General features: G+C 43.0%; 1 protein-coding gene across 3 annotated transcripts in view; it reads left to right on the forward strand.

Moving 5' to 3' along the window:
* rad54b (RAD54 homolog B) overlaps positions 1-15,403 on the forward strand; it is a 130,516-nt gene that overhangs the window by 80,165 nt on the left and 34,948 nt on the right. For all 3 annotated transcript variants that reach the window (XM_033020101.1, XM_033020099.1, XM_033020100.1), the window contains 4 exons: positions 5,920-6,216; positions 6,836-6,998; positions 10,298-10,523; positions 13,481-13,688. In XM_033020101.1, coding sequence (XP_032875992.1) covers positions 5,920-6,216; positions 6,836-6,998; positions 10,298-10,523; positions 13,481-13,688 — 894 coding nt within the window. The remainder of the gene's footprint in view (positions 1-5,919; positions 6,217-6,835; positions 6,999-10,297; positions 10,524-13,480; positions 13,689-15,403) is intronic.

The raw sequence follows: 15,403 nt of genomic DNA on the forward strand, positions 1-15,403 counted from the left end.
CCATTCTTTTATACTCTCTCTTATTGTTTGTCTTATTTTTCTTTTCATTTCTCGTCTCGGTTTATTGCATTTACTTTGGTTCTCATTGGAGTCTTTCACCTGAGACGCATGTCTTTTCCAAACCACTTTGTATCATGTCCCGTCTTTTTACATAGGTATGTTTCAGTTATCACAACTAGATTTCTGATTATCACAACAGAACTAGTACTACAGCTCACCAGGGCCTGTCCCACTTGGCGGTCATTTACGCGACAGGCCGGTAGTGACTGACGCGCGACTGTCGTGCACGTCATCATGTGTCCGCACAGCCGTCTGGAGCGCGTGACGTCATTTGAAGATGGACACAAAATGCAGGAGTAACTCAGCGGGACTGGCAGCATCTCTGGAGAGAAAGAATGGATGATGTTTCGGGTCGAGGCACTTCTTCAGTCTGAAGAAGGGTCTCGACCCGAAACGTCACCCATTGCTTCTCTCCAGAGATGCTGCCGGTCCCTCTGAGTTACTCCTGCATTTTGTGTCTATCTCCAATCGTCTTGGCCCCACTCTGGGAGTAGGAGTGGGGGCGGATTTGGATCCGCAGCGGCCATGAGCCCGAGGCCGAGCTCGGCGATCGCTTGCCTGCTTCTGCTGCTGTTGGAAGTGAGACGTTGAGCTACGCCAGGGTGTCCCACTTAGCCGTCATTTACGCGACAGGCCGGTGGCGCACGAAGATTTCGTGCAACACGAAATCCTGGAGCGCTGCGCGATACCGCGCGCAACTCCATACTCCTCCACGCCACTCCATGCGCCCATCCCACGCTACCAGGTCGCGTAAATGGCGCGCAAATGACGGCCAAGTGGGACAGGCCCTTTATTCACCACAACTCATGTGTTTCCATACATGCAGTTTAAACTTGTTCCTCAAAGTCTCTTATTCAGCTCCAATTTATTACTTTTTAAATTTCTTCAGGGTTTCTCTCTAACATTCCCACTGTTTTAGTTCAGTTTAGTTTATTGTCACGTATACCAAGTTACAGTGAAAAGCTTTTGTTGCGTGCTAACCAGTCAGCAGAATGACAAATCAAGATTACAATCGAGCCGTTTACATCATAAGTGAATAATGTTGAGTGCAAGGTAAAGCCAGTAAAGTCCGATCAAAGATAGTCCTAGGGTCACCAAAGAGGTAGATCAGCAATACTGAAATGTCAATGCTTTTATTCACCTCTTTCTATTACCAATGGGTAGTATTGTCTAACTGTAGTCTTGTAGGTCTGTGTCCAAGATGGCTGCCGTGAAGAGAGAGTGGACGCTGGCACGATTTGGTTGCCGCTGCTCTCTCTTCACACTGTGTTTTTGATTTTCTGTTTTTGGATTGAATTCTGTTTTTAATTTGTGTCATTGTGATGTCTTTAATTACTTGTTTTACTCCGATTATATGTTTTTATTCCGATTACTATGTAAGGTGTCCTTGAGATTTTGTATGAAAGGCGCCCATTAAATAAAATTTATTATTATTATTATTATTCATTCCAACCTCTGCCGCCCAACCACTCTGTTGCTGAAAACTTACCTTCGTTGGCTTAAGACTATTTCATCACACTCTCTGCTAGTGTCTTTGATTCTTTCTTCCATAGAATTGAGGCTATCCAAAGTAGTACATGGCCTATCTTTCATATCGTTCTGCTCCCATTTGACTGCATATTAAACAGTGCTGCTTTCAAAATTATCATCCTTGTTTTCAACTTCATCCATAACAGTGACTTTTCATGTGTATCCTTATAGTGCAATCATAATCTGAGCTCACTATGTTACTTGATTTATGGCCTCTTGATCAAATCAGTCTGGAGAAGGGTCCCAACCCAAAAACGTCACCCATCCTTTTTCTCCAGAGATGCTGCCTGTCCCGCTGAGTTACTCCAGCATTTTGTGTCCATTCACTGGAATTTAGAAGGATGAGAGGGAATCTCATAGAAACATATAACATTGTCAAGGGATTGGACAGGCTAGATGCAGGAAAATTGTTCCCGATGTTGGGGGAGTCCAGAACCAGGGGGTCACAGTTTAAGAATAAGGGCTGAGATGAGGAAAAGCTTTTTCATCCAGAGAGTTGTGAATCTGTGGAATTCTCTGCCACAGAAGGCAGTGGAGGCCTATTCACTGGATGTATTCAAGAGGGAGTTGGATATAGCTCTGAGGGCTAACAAAATCAAGGGATATGGGGAACAAGCAAGATCAGGGTACAGATTCTGGATGATCAGCCATGATCATATTTAATGGCGGTTTTGGCTCGAAGGACCGAATGGCCTACTCCTGCACCAACTTTCTATGTTTTTATCTTCTGAATATGATCACATCAGCATTGATGACCATGCCATCAGAGTCCAAGGCTCAGAGCTGTCTAGTTTCCGAATTAATATTTTCCCTTTTGCACTTTCTTGTTAGCTGGTTGGCAGGCAACAATAGCTTTTCACTGCACCTCGGTACACGTGACAATAAACTAAACTAAACTAAACTAACCTTTTGTCCAGGCTTTTGGTTGACTGCTTACATATCTGCCCCTGACCTGGTGTAAAATATGTTTTGATTAATCTTGCAATGTCTTGATATGATAAAACCATAAATACGTACAAGATTTTATTTTTTGTTTTCATTTTACAAATGAACCTCTTGTCTTTTGAACATACTGACTTTGTATTTATTGAATACATATTGAACACTCGATCTTTGTTGCTTCAGCCCAATTTACTCTGCTCACTGGATTTCTTCTCCCTTTGAAGTTGACCTTAACTTAAATTGAGGAACAGGAAATGAATGGCAGCACTGCAGATGCTTAATACAGATTTCCAACGGATATGAAGGAAGTGGAGGGATAATGTGAACTTAAAATGAACAGTTAGACCATTTAGATTCAAATGTGGATTAAGAGTGAATGGTAAAGAACTTCTCAATTGAGAACCAAAATTTCCTCATTTGTAATGTATACTAGCCCAAGAAGGAGGAAATGGAGTGATACAGTGTGGAAACAGACTCTTCAGCCCAACTTGCCCACACCGGCCAACATGTCCCACATACACAAGTCCCACCTGCCCGCGTTTGGCCTATATCCCTCCAAACCTATCTTAAACGTTGGGAATGCCTCAACTACCTCTTCTGGCAGCTCGTTCCACACACCCACCACCCTTTGTGTGAAAAAGTTACCCCTCAGATTCCTATTAAATCTTTTCCCCTTCACCTTAAATCTATGTCCTCTGGTCCTCGATTCACCTACTCGGGGCAAGAGACTCTGTGCATTTATTCCGATCTATTCCTCTCATGATTTTATGCACCTCTATAAGATCACCCCTCACCTTAAACATATGTCCTCTGGTCCTCGATTCACCTACTCTGGGCTAGAGATTCTGTGCATCTACCCGATCTATTTCCCTCATGATCTTATACATGCTGAATGATGCTGAATTTAATTGTGGGGAGTTGGTTCATACTAGTAGAGTGCATTCCCATGGGAGAACATTTGGGCATTATTGATCATAATGTAATTGTGGTTAAAGCAGTTCTAATTTAGATAATGAACAGTGGTTACAAATAAAAAAATATCCTTAGAGGAGGATGCCCAGGAGTTTAGAAGGATGAGGGGAATCTTGTTAAAACTTACCGAATAGGGAAAGGCCTGGATAGAGTGACTGTGGAGAGGATGTTTCCACTAGTGGGAGAGTCTAGGACCAGAGGCCACAGCCTCAGAATAAAAGGAAGTACCTTTAGAAAGGAGATGAGAAGGAATTTCTTTATGGTAAATCTGTGGAATTCATTGCCACAGACAGCTGTGGGGGCCAAGTCAATGGATATTTTTTAGGCGGTGATTGACGGAGTCTTGATTAGTACGGGTGTCAGGGGTGTTGGGGAGAAGGCTGGAGAATGGGGTTGAGAAGGAAAGATAGATTGAATGGCGGAGTAGACTTGACGGGCCGAATGGCCTGATTCTGCTCCTAGAACCGATGAACTTATCCAATCAAAGAATTCCGATTTCAAATAGGCAGGTAAGAGTTCATCTTGGCATCATGTTCAACACAGACGTTGTGGGCCAAAAGGCCTGTTTCTGTGCTGTGCGGTTCTGTGTAGTTAAGGCAGAATACAGCAGAAATGGAAAAGCTGAAATAAAGACAGAAAAAAATGGAATTGCTCACTCTCAAATTCAGCCATCTTATTTTTGAAAAATATCCTTTCAGTTGGAGGGAACGCACCAGAGTTTTACTACTCACTTTCTCACAGTTCCCACCGTTGTTTCCTTTAGAAATAGTCATTATTTAGCTGGATTATCTCATCTAATAGCTGGTTGGGATTCTTTCTCCATCACCTTACCTCGTCATTTTGATAGTACATATTGATATTGCATGTAGCAATAATAATAATAATAATATCAATATGCATTGATCGCAATGCCTTCGCTATCCGAAACCTGTGTGGTGCGTCTGCTACACATAATCAATACTCACACCTTTGCTCCCCAAAATTTGAAATATATTCAGTCCTTGTATTGCAAAATGGCAACACACAAGTCCTTCCCTTTAAAATATAAATAGTGGTTAGACAAAAATAATTCCAAATGAATAAAAATAAGCCGGAGTTATATTCATCATATTTCGCTTGTGCAGTTTACAATTCAATGGTATGAACATTGAGTTCTTCAATTTGAGGTAACCACCTTTCTCCCCTTGTGCTTCACCTGGACTCGCACCTCTTTCTCCCCTCCCCCCCCCATCAGGCAATTATCCCTGTCCCGCCTGCAATTGGTCCAAATGCCGCAGCGAGACTTCTGACGGGTACCCATAAAAGGGACCACATCACCCCGATTCTGGCCTCTCTCCACTGGCTCCCAGTACGGTACAGAATCAACTTCAAGTTCCTCCTATATGTATACAAAGGCCTTAACGGGCTTGCCCTCACATATGTCAAAAATCTGCTAACCCACCACACCACCTCCAGGTCCCTCAGGTCGGCTGACTTGGGGCTACTGACCATCCAGGTTTAAGCTCAGGGGCGACCGCGCTTTTGCGGTTGCAGCACCTAGACTATGGAACAGCGTCCCTCTTCCCATCAGAACTGCCCCCTCCATCGACTCCTTTAAGTCTAGACTTAAAACCTATTTCTACTCACCAGCGTTTCTTGAGGTCCTCTGTGGGAGCGCTGTATGTATCTATATTTATGTATTTATTGTTAGATCTATGTACCATTGTATGTAGCACGTTAGTACCTGCACTGATGTAAAGCACTTTGGTCAACGAGAGTTGTTTTTAAACGTGCTATAGAAATAAAATTGACTTGACTTGACTTTCCTCCTCCACATACATTCCTTCCTCTTGCTTCACGATTCACAACTCTTCAGTGCTTTTCTCTCACACCTTCTGTTCTTTCTCCTCTGGCCTTTGTTCAACTATCTTGTCTATCACAATCCCCCCTCGCCCTTGTTCACCCATTACCTTCGACACTTTGTCCTGCCCCTCTTCTCTTCCAGCTTTTCTCCGCCCCCCTCTACATTCAGTCTGAAGAAGGGTCCCGACCCGAAACGTCACCAATCCATGTTCTCCAAAGATGCTGCCAGACCTGCTGAGCTACTGCAGCACTTTGTGTGTTTTTTTTTTTGTAAACCAGCACGTGCGGTTCCTTGTTTCTGCATTTCAGCTGGAATTATATTTATTCAAAGATATACACAAAAAGATGGAGTAACTCAGCGGGACAGGCTGGAGAGAAGGAATGGGTGACGTTTCAGGTCGAGACCCTTCTTCAGATTGATCTGCAGTCCGAAAAAGGGCCGAAACATCACCCATTCCTTCTCTCCAGAGTCCCTCTGAGTTACTCCAGCTTTTTGTGTCTATCTCTGATTTAAACCAACATCTGCAGTTCTTTCCAACACGTTATATATTTATTCATATAATTTTCTTTCAGGAACAGGATACAAATTAAAAGAACTCGCAAGTCTTTCTGAGGGCCAGACTTTATTTGTCAGTGGAAAGGAGATTGAGATTATGGGAACAATTTCAACAGAGGACTTTATGAGTGGTCGCTGTTTCAACGCCGCCTCTACTGCTGCTTCTTCAGACCCGTCACTGGCGAACTCCGTGCAACAACCTTTGCTGAAACAGTTTACCACCCCGTTGAGAGATGCCTCTGGATTCAGCCAAGTAGAAGGCCTGAAAAAACCCTCTGTGGACTGTAAACCAAGGCACGATCCAACTTCACCAAGTAAGCATCACACCTAGACATCCCTGGTGGCTGCTGGTTCAACAGTGACAATGTGAAATAAACACTGCTATTAACTGCTGTATCATATACTTCTCCAACAGGCGGATGTGTCTAATAGCACACTGGACAGATCCTTCGGTCCCCGGCATCAACCAAGGACCCACTCACACTTCACTCTGCCCAACCTACTGAATATTTCTCGCTTTATGTTTTTTATTTTTCATTTATATACCCCTTTAGTTCATCAAATTAAAGATTTTGAATCGGCAAAAGAATATTCCAAAAATTATTATTCACCGCATCGAAATGTGATATTAATACGGAGGAAAAAAGTCGGTCCTTGGGTCTTCGTCTTGTCGAGTCCGTGCATAAGATTAGAAGTTGTCCATCCAGAGCTGAACACACTTCTCGGCATCTGCATACAATGGTGTCTGTCTTGTGCTTCTTGTGTGTGGTGGTGGAAGGATTGGTGGAAAGAGGGCCGTGACGTGAACGCTCTTTCCTTGACCCTAGTTCTTGGGTGTAAAACGCTTAAATGCTTTGATCATTCACGCGTGTAACATTATTTAATTCTGCAAAGGTTGTTGGTTAAATGTATAGTTCTCAATTTTACCAACAGATGCTTTAGTAATGCCACGACCAAATCTGAGCCACCAGTGGATGTTTAATAAAGCCAATCTGCCACTAGTAGATGTGGTGGTGGACCCTTATCTCACCTTTCACTTTCGACCGCACCAGAGGGATGGTGTGATTTTCCTTTACGAGTGTATAATGGGAATGAGGTAAGCCACCTTGCTTTCTCATGCTGCATATTGTTACTGTCATGTTACAGTTAAATCAGACGTTGGTGAAGCCACGTTTGGAGTATTGGACATGGAACGTGGTTAGGACAGGTTTGGAGGGATATGGACCAAATGCAGCAGGTGGGACTAGTGTAGCTGGGGCACGTTGGCCGGTGTGGACAGGTTGGGCCGAAGGGCCTGTTTCCACTCTGTCACATTATGACTCTATTGTGTTCAGTTTTGGTCACAATGTTATTGGAAAGATGTTGTCAAGCTTGAAATGGTTGAGAGAAGATTTACCAAGATGTTGCCAGGGCTCGATGGACCGAGCTATATGGGAGAGGTTGGACAGGCTGTGGCCTTTATTCCTTGGGGTGATCTTACAGAGGTGTACAAAATCATGAGAGGAGTAGATCCTAGTCTTTTCAGTCAGAATTAGACTTTTCAGTCTGAAGAAGTCCAAAACTGCCTATTCCTTTTCTCCAGAGATGCTGCCTGACCCGCTGAGTTACTCCAGCATTTTGTGTCTATCTTCGGTATAAACCAGCTGAAGTAATTTGTTCTACAAATTCTTTGGTATTGCACACAATGTTTATGTGCGCTGCACTAAGGAATTGAAGTAAAAACCTAATTGCGTGGATGTCAGTTTTGTTAAAAGACCCTAGTGTTGTTGCACCATATCAACTCAAAAGGCATCCAGCCACATGCAGTTATGTCAGATACATTCCGGCAGCATTTCTCCCAAGTTCATTTATACACACACACATGTCTACAAATAGGACAAGCAGATTTTTGACGAAGTATATGGGGCTTGCTTTAATCCATTTCAGTGCTTGGATCAACCTTTGAATGATTCATAGAGCACAGAAATGGGTCCTTCAGGCCACCAAGACCCGCTGACCTTTTTGACCATCCACTCAAATCCCATTTGCCTGCATCAGGACATATTCTCCTGTGCCTTGCCTATTGAAATGTCCGTCTAACTACCTCTTAAATGTAGGAGTTGTATCTGATTCCATAACCTCCTATGTCAGTGCGTTCCAGATACCAATCACTCACTGTACACAAACAAGTGTTTACTTCTCAGGTCCCCTCTAAAACTTCTTCCTCTTACCTTAAACCTACGTCCTCTTGTTTTTGATAAAGAAAATGATGGAAACATAGAAAATAGGTGCAGGAGTAGGCCATTCGGCCCTTCGAGCCAGCACCGCCATTCAATATGATCATGGCTGATCGTCCAGAATCAGTACCCCGTTCCTGCCTTCTACCCATATCCCTTGATTCAGTTAGCTCCTAAGAGCTATATCTAACTCTTTCTTGAATTCATCCAGTGAATTGGCCTCCACTGCCTTCTGTGGCAGAGAATTCCACGGATTCACATCTCTCTCTGAGTGAAAACGTTTTTTCCTCATCTCAGTCTTAAATAGTCTACCCGTATTTTCTGAAACTGTAAACCCTGGTTCTGGACTTCCTCAACATTGGGATTTATTTTCCCTGCATCTAGCCTGTCAAATCTCTTAATAATTTTATATGTTTGTGCAAGATCACCTCGCATCCTAAATTCCAGTGAATATAAGCCCAGTCGATCCATTCTTTCATCTTGAATCTTGGTCAAGTTTCTTAGTATCCCTTTGCATCCATCCTTAAAAGCTTCCCAGCCCCGTCCCCAAGTTACTGCAGTCGCCTCTGAGTCCTCCAACACTGGTTCTGGCCAAGTTTGTTCCAACTCCCTCCCAGCTGCCAATCCCAGTCTTCACTGTGGGACACCCCCAACCAGTCAACTCTATCATTTTTGGCATTCACTATTTACTTGAAACTCAAACTCAGGTACCATTGAACATTAAAAAGAAGACACAAGGTACTGTAGTAACGGGTCAGGCAGCATCCCTGGCAATCATGGTTAGGTTACATCTTCGGGTTGGGACCCTTCTTCAAGGGGTCAGGCAGCCTCCCTGGAGAACATGGATAGGTGACGTTTCAAGTCAAAAACATTTTTCAGACTGAATCAGCTGAAGAAGGTTCCTGACCCGAAACCTAAACTATCCATATTCTCCAGAGAGTCTGCCTGAGCTGCTGAATTACTCCAGGACTTAGGCTTTTTTTTCTCGTAAATCAGCATCTGCAGTTCCTCGTGTCATCATAAATTGGCTGAAGCATCCATGCTGCAAAATTATTGTTTTGTGCTTACTTTAAAGGTAATGCTGAGAAGTAAGTTCATGGTAAAATTTGGCCATTTTCATTTTAAAACAATTCATGTGTTAACCGATATTTTATAAAGAACTAACAGCAGTAGTAGGCATCCTTGTAGATTCTTAAAACTGTTGTTGCTTTGAACAAAGGTTCTGAACCTATAACATATCAAATATACAATATGATGCAATGTACATTCCTTTGCATGGAGCACAAAAGCTATGTCGAAGAATTTATAGCCCAGAATCTAGAATGTATCTAGTGCACGTTCTTGATTTTAGATAATAGAACCATAGAAGCATAGAAAATAGGTGCAGGAGTAGGCCATTCGGCCCTTCGAGCCTGCACCGCCATTCAATATGATCATGGCTGATCATCCAACTCAGTATCCTGTACCTGCCTTCTCTCCATACCCCCTGATTCCTTTAGCCACAAGGTCCACATCTAACTCCCTCTTAAATATAGCCAATGAACTGGCCTCAACTACCTTCTGTGGCAGAGAATTCCAGAGATTCACCACACTCTGTGTGAAAAATGTTGTCCTCATCTCGGTCCTAAAAGATTTCCCCCTTATCCTTAAACTGTGACCCCTTGTTCTGGACTTCCCCAACATCGGGAACAATCTTCCTGCATCTAGCCTGTCCAACCCCTTCCTGCATCTAGCCTGTCCAACCCCTATAAAATACAATATATGTATTTGATACTTTTTATGCTAATTTGTGAAGTTTAGTTTCGATTAGAGATACAGCACGGTAACAGGCTCACCGAGTCCACACCGACCAGCGATCCCCGCACACTACCACTATCCTACACGCACTAGGGACAATTTACAATCTTTACCAAAGCCAATCAACCTACAAACCTGTACGTCTTTGGACCCGGGGTAAACCCACGCAGGTCACGGGGAGGACGTACAAACTCCGTACAGACAGCGCCCGTAGTCAGGATCGAACCCAGGTCTCCGGTGCTGCGAGGCAGCAACTCTACCACTGCAATGCCGTGCCGCCCCAATTTAGTTGAAGTTAAACTATTTTCCCTTAAAACTCAATAGTTTTATTGATAGTTTAATTCTATTCCGAATTGTTAAATATATATCCAATTATTTCCAGAGCATCTGGCAGATTTGGTGCTATTCTGGCGGATGAAATGGGTCTGGGGAAGACCCTGCAGTGTATAGCACTGATTTGGACTCTCATGCGACAAGGACCTTACGGGAACAAACCTGCCATCAAGAAGACCCTTGTAGTCACACCAGGGAGTCTGGTAAAAAACTGGGTGAGAGAGTTCCAGAAGTGGCTTGGTCTGGAGAGGTTAAAGGTGTTTGCAGTCGATCAGGTAATTTAACGTCATTATTTATGTTTCTTCTTATCCCCTTTGATATTTTCGGAGAGTACCTATAGCAATGTTACAAAATTTTGAGATTTTAAAAATCAAGTCTGCAATTTATCCCATCAGATAAAGCATAAAAATAAATTTAATTTGACACCTAATTCACTTTCATATCTCAAGTATTTAAAAAGTTATGGCCATTTTCATACTCGGAAATTAACATCTTGTTCCCTATTGATTTTCTATGGACATAACAAAAAAGCTGTGATCGTGGACAGTCAAAAGCCCATAACTTTCTTAAAAATTAAGCGAAATGAATGAAATTTTCAGTTATCATAGATTGAAGCATTCTGAAACAAATATAAAATAATCTTACTTGGATGACCTGAAATTAAAGCATATAATTAGTTAGTTACCTAATTGTAGCTAATTTCAAACTTCAATTACTAGATCTAAACATCTATCCATTTCTTTATAAATTATTAACATTTTTAAATAGCCTAAGTGTCCAAATAATATTCACAAATAATTCACAGTAAAACATGATTTTAAAATCTCATTTACATTAATTTATAGGCCAAATGGAAGTAATTTAGTGTTTAATTGCTGTAAATTAAAGTCCATTTAAATCAGCTTTCTAGTGGGATCCTGTGAACGCGCTGGTTTAGAACGTTCACATTGCGGTAGATTTGTGCCCTCAAATGCCCAGAAAAATACTGCGGGATATAATGGGCCCAAAATTAGCTACTCGCAACATTAAACTTTGTATAAAGGGATCTTAAGAAGCCCTTTTTAACGTAAAAATAAACAGCCTACCTTCTGTTGTCCCCTGTATGAGATCCGGCCGATTGCCGGCGGTCGGGGGTTTAGAGGTTAATTTTTAACCTACTATAACAATTTAATAAAGCCCTTAAAACTAATAATAGCTCATGCGAGGGAATCTTCCAGCGATTTTTCGTTAATAATTAACTAGGCTGAAAAACCTCGATTTGAACAGCCTAGGGAAAATCGCGTATTAAACCCGCCCCCCTCTAAACGGCGCCAAAATCGCGCACACGGGCTGGGACAGATTTTCAGCGACGCTTCAGGTATGTTTTGCAACATACCTAGTACCTACTGTGGAAAACTGCATATTATGGACCATATTGACTTCCCCAAGGTACTAACTAACCACCAACATGGCTTTAGACCGGGTCGATCATGTGAAACCCAACTGGCGGGACTCATCGATGGTCTAGCCAGGTCACTCGATAACAAGGGTCAGACTGACCTGATTATATTAGACTTCAGTAAGGCTTTTGATGAGGTTCCCCGCTGGCGGCTCCTGTACAAGCTCAATCATGACGGAAACTTCTTGAAATGGATTGAGATCTTTTTGACAAGGAGACACCAGCAAGTTCTCTTGGAGGGAGAGATGTCTTATTGAAACTTCTGTGACATCAGGTGTACCATAGGGGACTGTCATGGGTCCATTGCTCATCCTACTGTATATCAATGACATTCCAAATGCAGTTTGGTCCAGAGTTCGACTCTTCGCAGATGATGCCATAATTTATAGAGAGATTAAAAGACCAGAAGACAGCTTGTCCTTGCAGAAGGATGTGGATGCTCTCTGTGAGTGGGGAAAAACCCTGGCAGATGTCATTCAATGCAACCAAATGTCACACCATGCATGTCTCACACAAGATCAAACCACTTTTATCAGAATACAACATGGGTAGCCATACATTGCTTGCTGTCGACTATCACCCGTATCTAGGAGTCGAATTAAGCAAAGATTTAAGTTGGGTGACGCATATTAGTCAGGTGTCTAACAATGCAAATAGAACTCTTGGCCTTCTCAAAAGAAATTTTCACGCATGTGGTACATCCATCATAGGGAATGCCTACAAGTCCTTGGACAGGCCCAAATTGGAGTATTGTATGGAGTATGGGATCCTTTCAACAACAACAACAACAAGATCACCCTGGAGAAAGTACAACGCCGAGCAGCCCGCTTTGTATGTAATGACTACAAGCGCAAGTCAAGCGTGAATAATATGCTGACTTATCTCGGATGCGATACCCTAGAGCTCCGCAGAATCAGGCTAAGGCTTATTGCAATTTACAAGGGGATTCCACAAAATCACGCCATCAAATCTCCCGTCATTCCAGAGCTCCAACTGCCATGAAACAAGACAAAATAACGGTCCCTACATCATCAACTCACTAAATTTAAATAAATATTCCCTTTATCCAAGGAAGATAAGGGAATGGAATATGTTACCACCCAACACACGTGCTGCTCCCGATGTTAAGTCATTTAAAAAGGGGATTGAGCAACTAGATCTCCTCAACTTGATCAAAAAGGCCCACTTCAAAATTTAATCGCTACTCTACTCACTCCGACCTGCGCGAGATAACCACTGATGAGGTGTTTGCGCAGTAATCAACCAGAACCAGAACCGGAAAAATGAAAATCAGTTGCACGCAGTTGGTGGAGGGTTGCTGGGCCCGCCGCCATTTTCAGATCGCCATTTTGACTGGCGTCACAACGGGGACACAACGGGGACGCAACGGGTCCACGGGTCGTCCAGTAGCTTTTAACGTTATGATTTTAAATGTCACAATTACTGGATTTATAAACACTTCGGAACAGCAGCCTTCTTTTTTTTCACCTCTATGGTTTTTTTTCTCCTTCTGCTCTATCTTTAAACTCATTTGGGCATCTTTTGACGAAAGGTCACCTACCCTTTCCCTCCACAGATGCTGCCTGAGTTCATTGAATTTTTTTTTGATATGTGGCTGGAGAGGCGAAACAAATTTAAGAAGCTGAATATGATCCAAAAGTGAGAAAAATAGTGATTTCCAAATTAAAAAAATATAACGCATGAAGTCTTAGCCCTGCTCCGGGTAAAAATCATGGCTGTGTCTCTCAGCTTACTGTGTGTATCACTAACGTTTATGAGTTTGTTTGCTTGTAGGATCACAAAATAGAAGAGTTCATCACTTCGCCGCTTTACCCTGTTCTCATCATTAGCTATGAGATGTTGCTGCGCTGCCGGGATCCAATTCAGAGCTTGCAATTTAATCTATTAATATGTGATGAAGGGCACCGTTTAAAAAATAGCTCCATCAAGACATCCACCGCAATTCTCAGCCTGTCTTGTGAGAAAAGAGTGATTCTCACTGGTAAGTTATCCCCAAGCTGTCGATCCATACAGGAAGATATCCTATCAATATAATATGAGAGCCATAGTCAGGGTAGTCAGAACCTTTGTTCCAGGGTGGAAAAAATCAAATACGGTGGCGCAGCGGTAGAGCTGCTGCCTTACAACGTTTTCAGCGCCAGAGTCGCGTGTTCGAACCCGACTACGGGTGCCGTCTGTACGGAGTTTGTACGTTCACCTCGTGACCGTGTGGGTTTTCTCCGAGATTAGTTTAGTTTAGTTTAGAGATACAGCACGGAAACAAACAGGCCCTTCGGCCCACCTGGGCCGCGCCGACCAGCGGTCCCCGCACATTAACACTATCCTACACCCACTAGGGACAATTTTTACATTTATACCAAGCCAGTTAACCTACAAACCTGTACGTCTTTGGAGTGTGGGAGGAAACCGGAGATCTCGGAGAAAACCCACGCAGGTCACGGGGAGAACGTACAAACTCCGGACAGACAGCACCCGTAGTCGGGATCGAACCCGTGCCGCCTATCTTCGGTTTCCTCCCACACTCCACAGACGTACAGGTTTGTAGGTTAATTGGCTTGGTATGAATGTAAATTGTCCCTAGTGTGTGTAGGATAGTGTGAGTGTGCGGGGATCGCTGGCTGGTCAGTGTGGACTCGGTGGGCCGAAGGGCCTGTTTCCGCACTGTATCTTTAAACTAAAATAAATACTAGAGGGTATAGCTTTAAGGTGAGAGGGTCAAAGTTTAAAGGTGATGTGCAAGTTATGTTACACAGAGGGAGGTGAGTGCCTGGAACATGCTGCTAGGAGTGGAGGCAGATACAATAGTGGCACTGAAGAGACTTTTTGGATAGACACATGGATTGGCAGGGAATGAGGAGTGTGGATTATGTGGTTGAAGAGCTGGTCTTGGCACCATGTTCGGCACAGACAACGTGGGCCCAAGGTTCTTGCTCTGTAAATCAAAAACCTACCAATCTCTGGTTAAAAATGCCCAATGACTTGGCCACCACAGCTGTCTGTGGCGATGAATTCCACAGGTTCACCACCTCCAGAAATTCCTCCTCATATCCATTCTAAAGGTATGTCCTTTCATTCTGAGGTGGTGCCGTCTGGTCCACTACTGAAAACATCTTCTCCTCATCCACTCTATCCAGGCCTTTCATTATTCAGTATGTTTCAATGACATTTTCCCCCTCAGCCTTCTAAGCTCCAGCGAGTACAAGCCCAGAGTCGTCAAACGCTCCTGACACGCGAACCCAATCTTCCCTAGGATCATTCTCGTAACCCTCCTCTGGACCCTCTCCACTTCATTCAGCATGTCCTTCCTCAGATATGGGGCCCAAAATTACACACAATATTCTGAATGTGCCCTGACCAACACCTTATAAAGCCTTGATATTATGTCCTTGCTTCTGTATTCTAGTCCTCTTGACATGAATGCTAACATTACATTTGCCTTCCTTACTATCGACTCAACCTGCAAATTAACATTTTGGGAATCTTGCACCAGCGCTCCCGAGTTCCTTTGCATCTCTGATTTCCAAATTCTCTCCCCATTTATAAAATAATGGGCATCTTGCAGTTCTGTAGGACTGAACACATTTCTCATCTGACAATTTAACTTTGCATCATTGATAGTTAGACTCCTTGAGTATACAACCATCACTTAACTAGTAGACAACGTGTATTTTCTTAATTTAATTTTAATTATCATTA

This window comes from Amblyraja radiata, chromosome 4 (assembly GCF_010909765.2).
Source record: "Amblyraja radiata isolate CabotCenter1 chromosome 4, sAmbRad1.1.pri, whole genome shotgun sequence".
Classification (NCBI taxonomy): Eukaryota; Metazoa; Chordata; class Chondrichthyes; order Rajiformes; family Rajidae; genus Amblyraja; species Amblyraja radiata.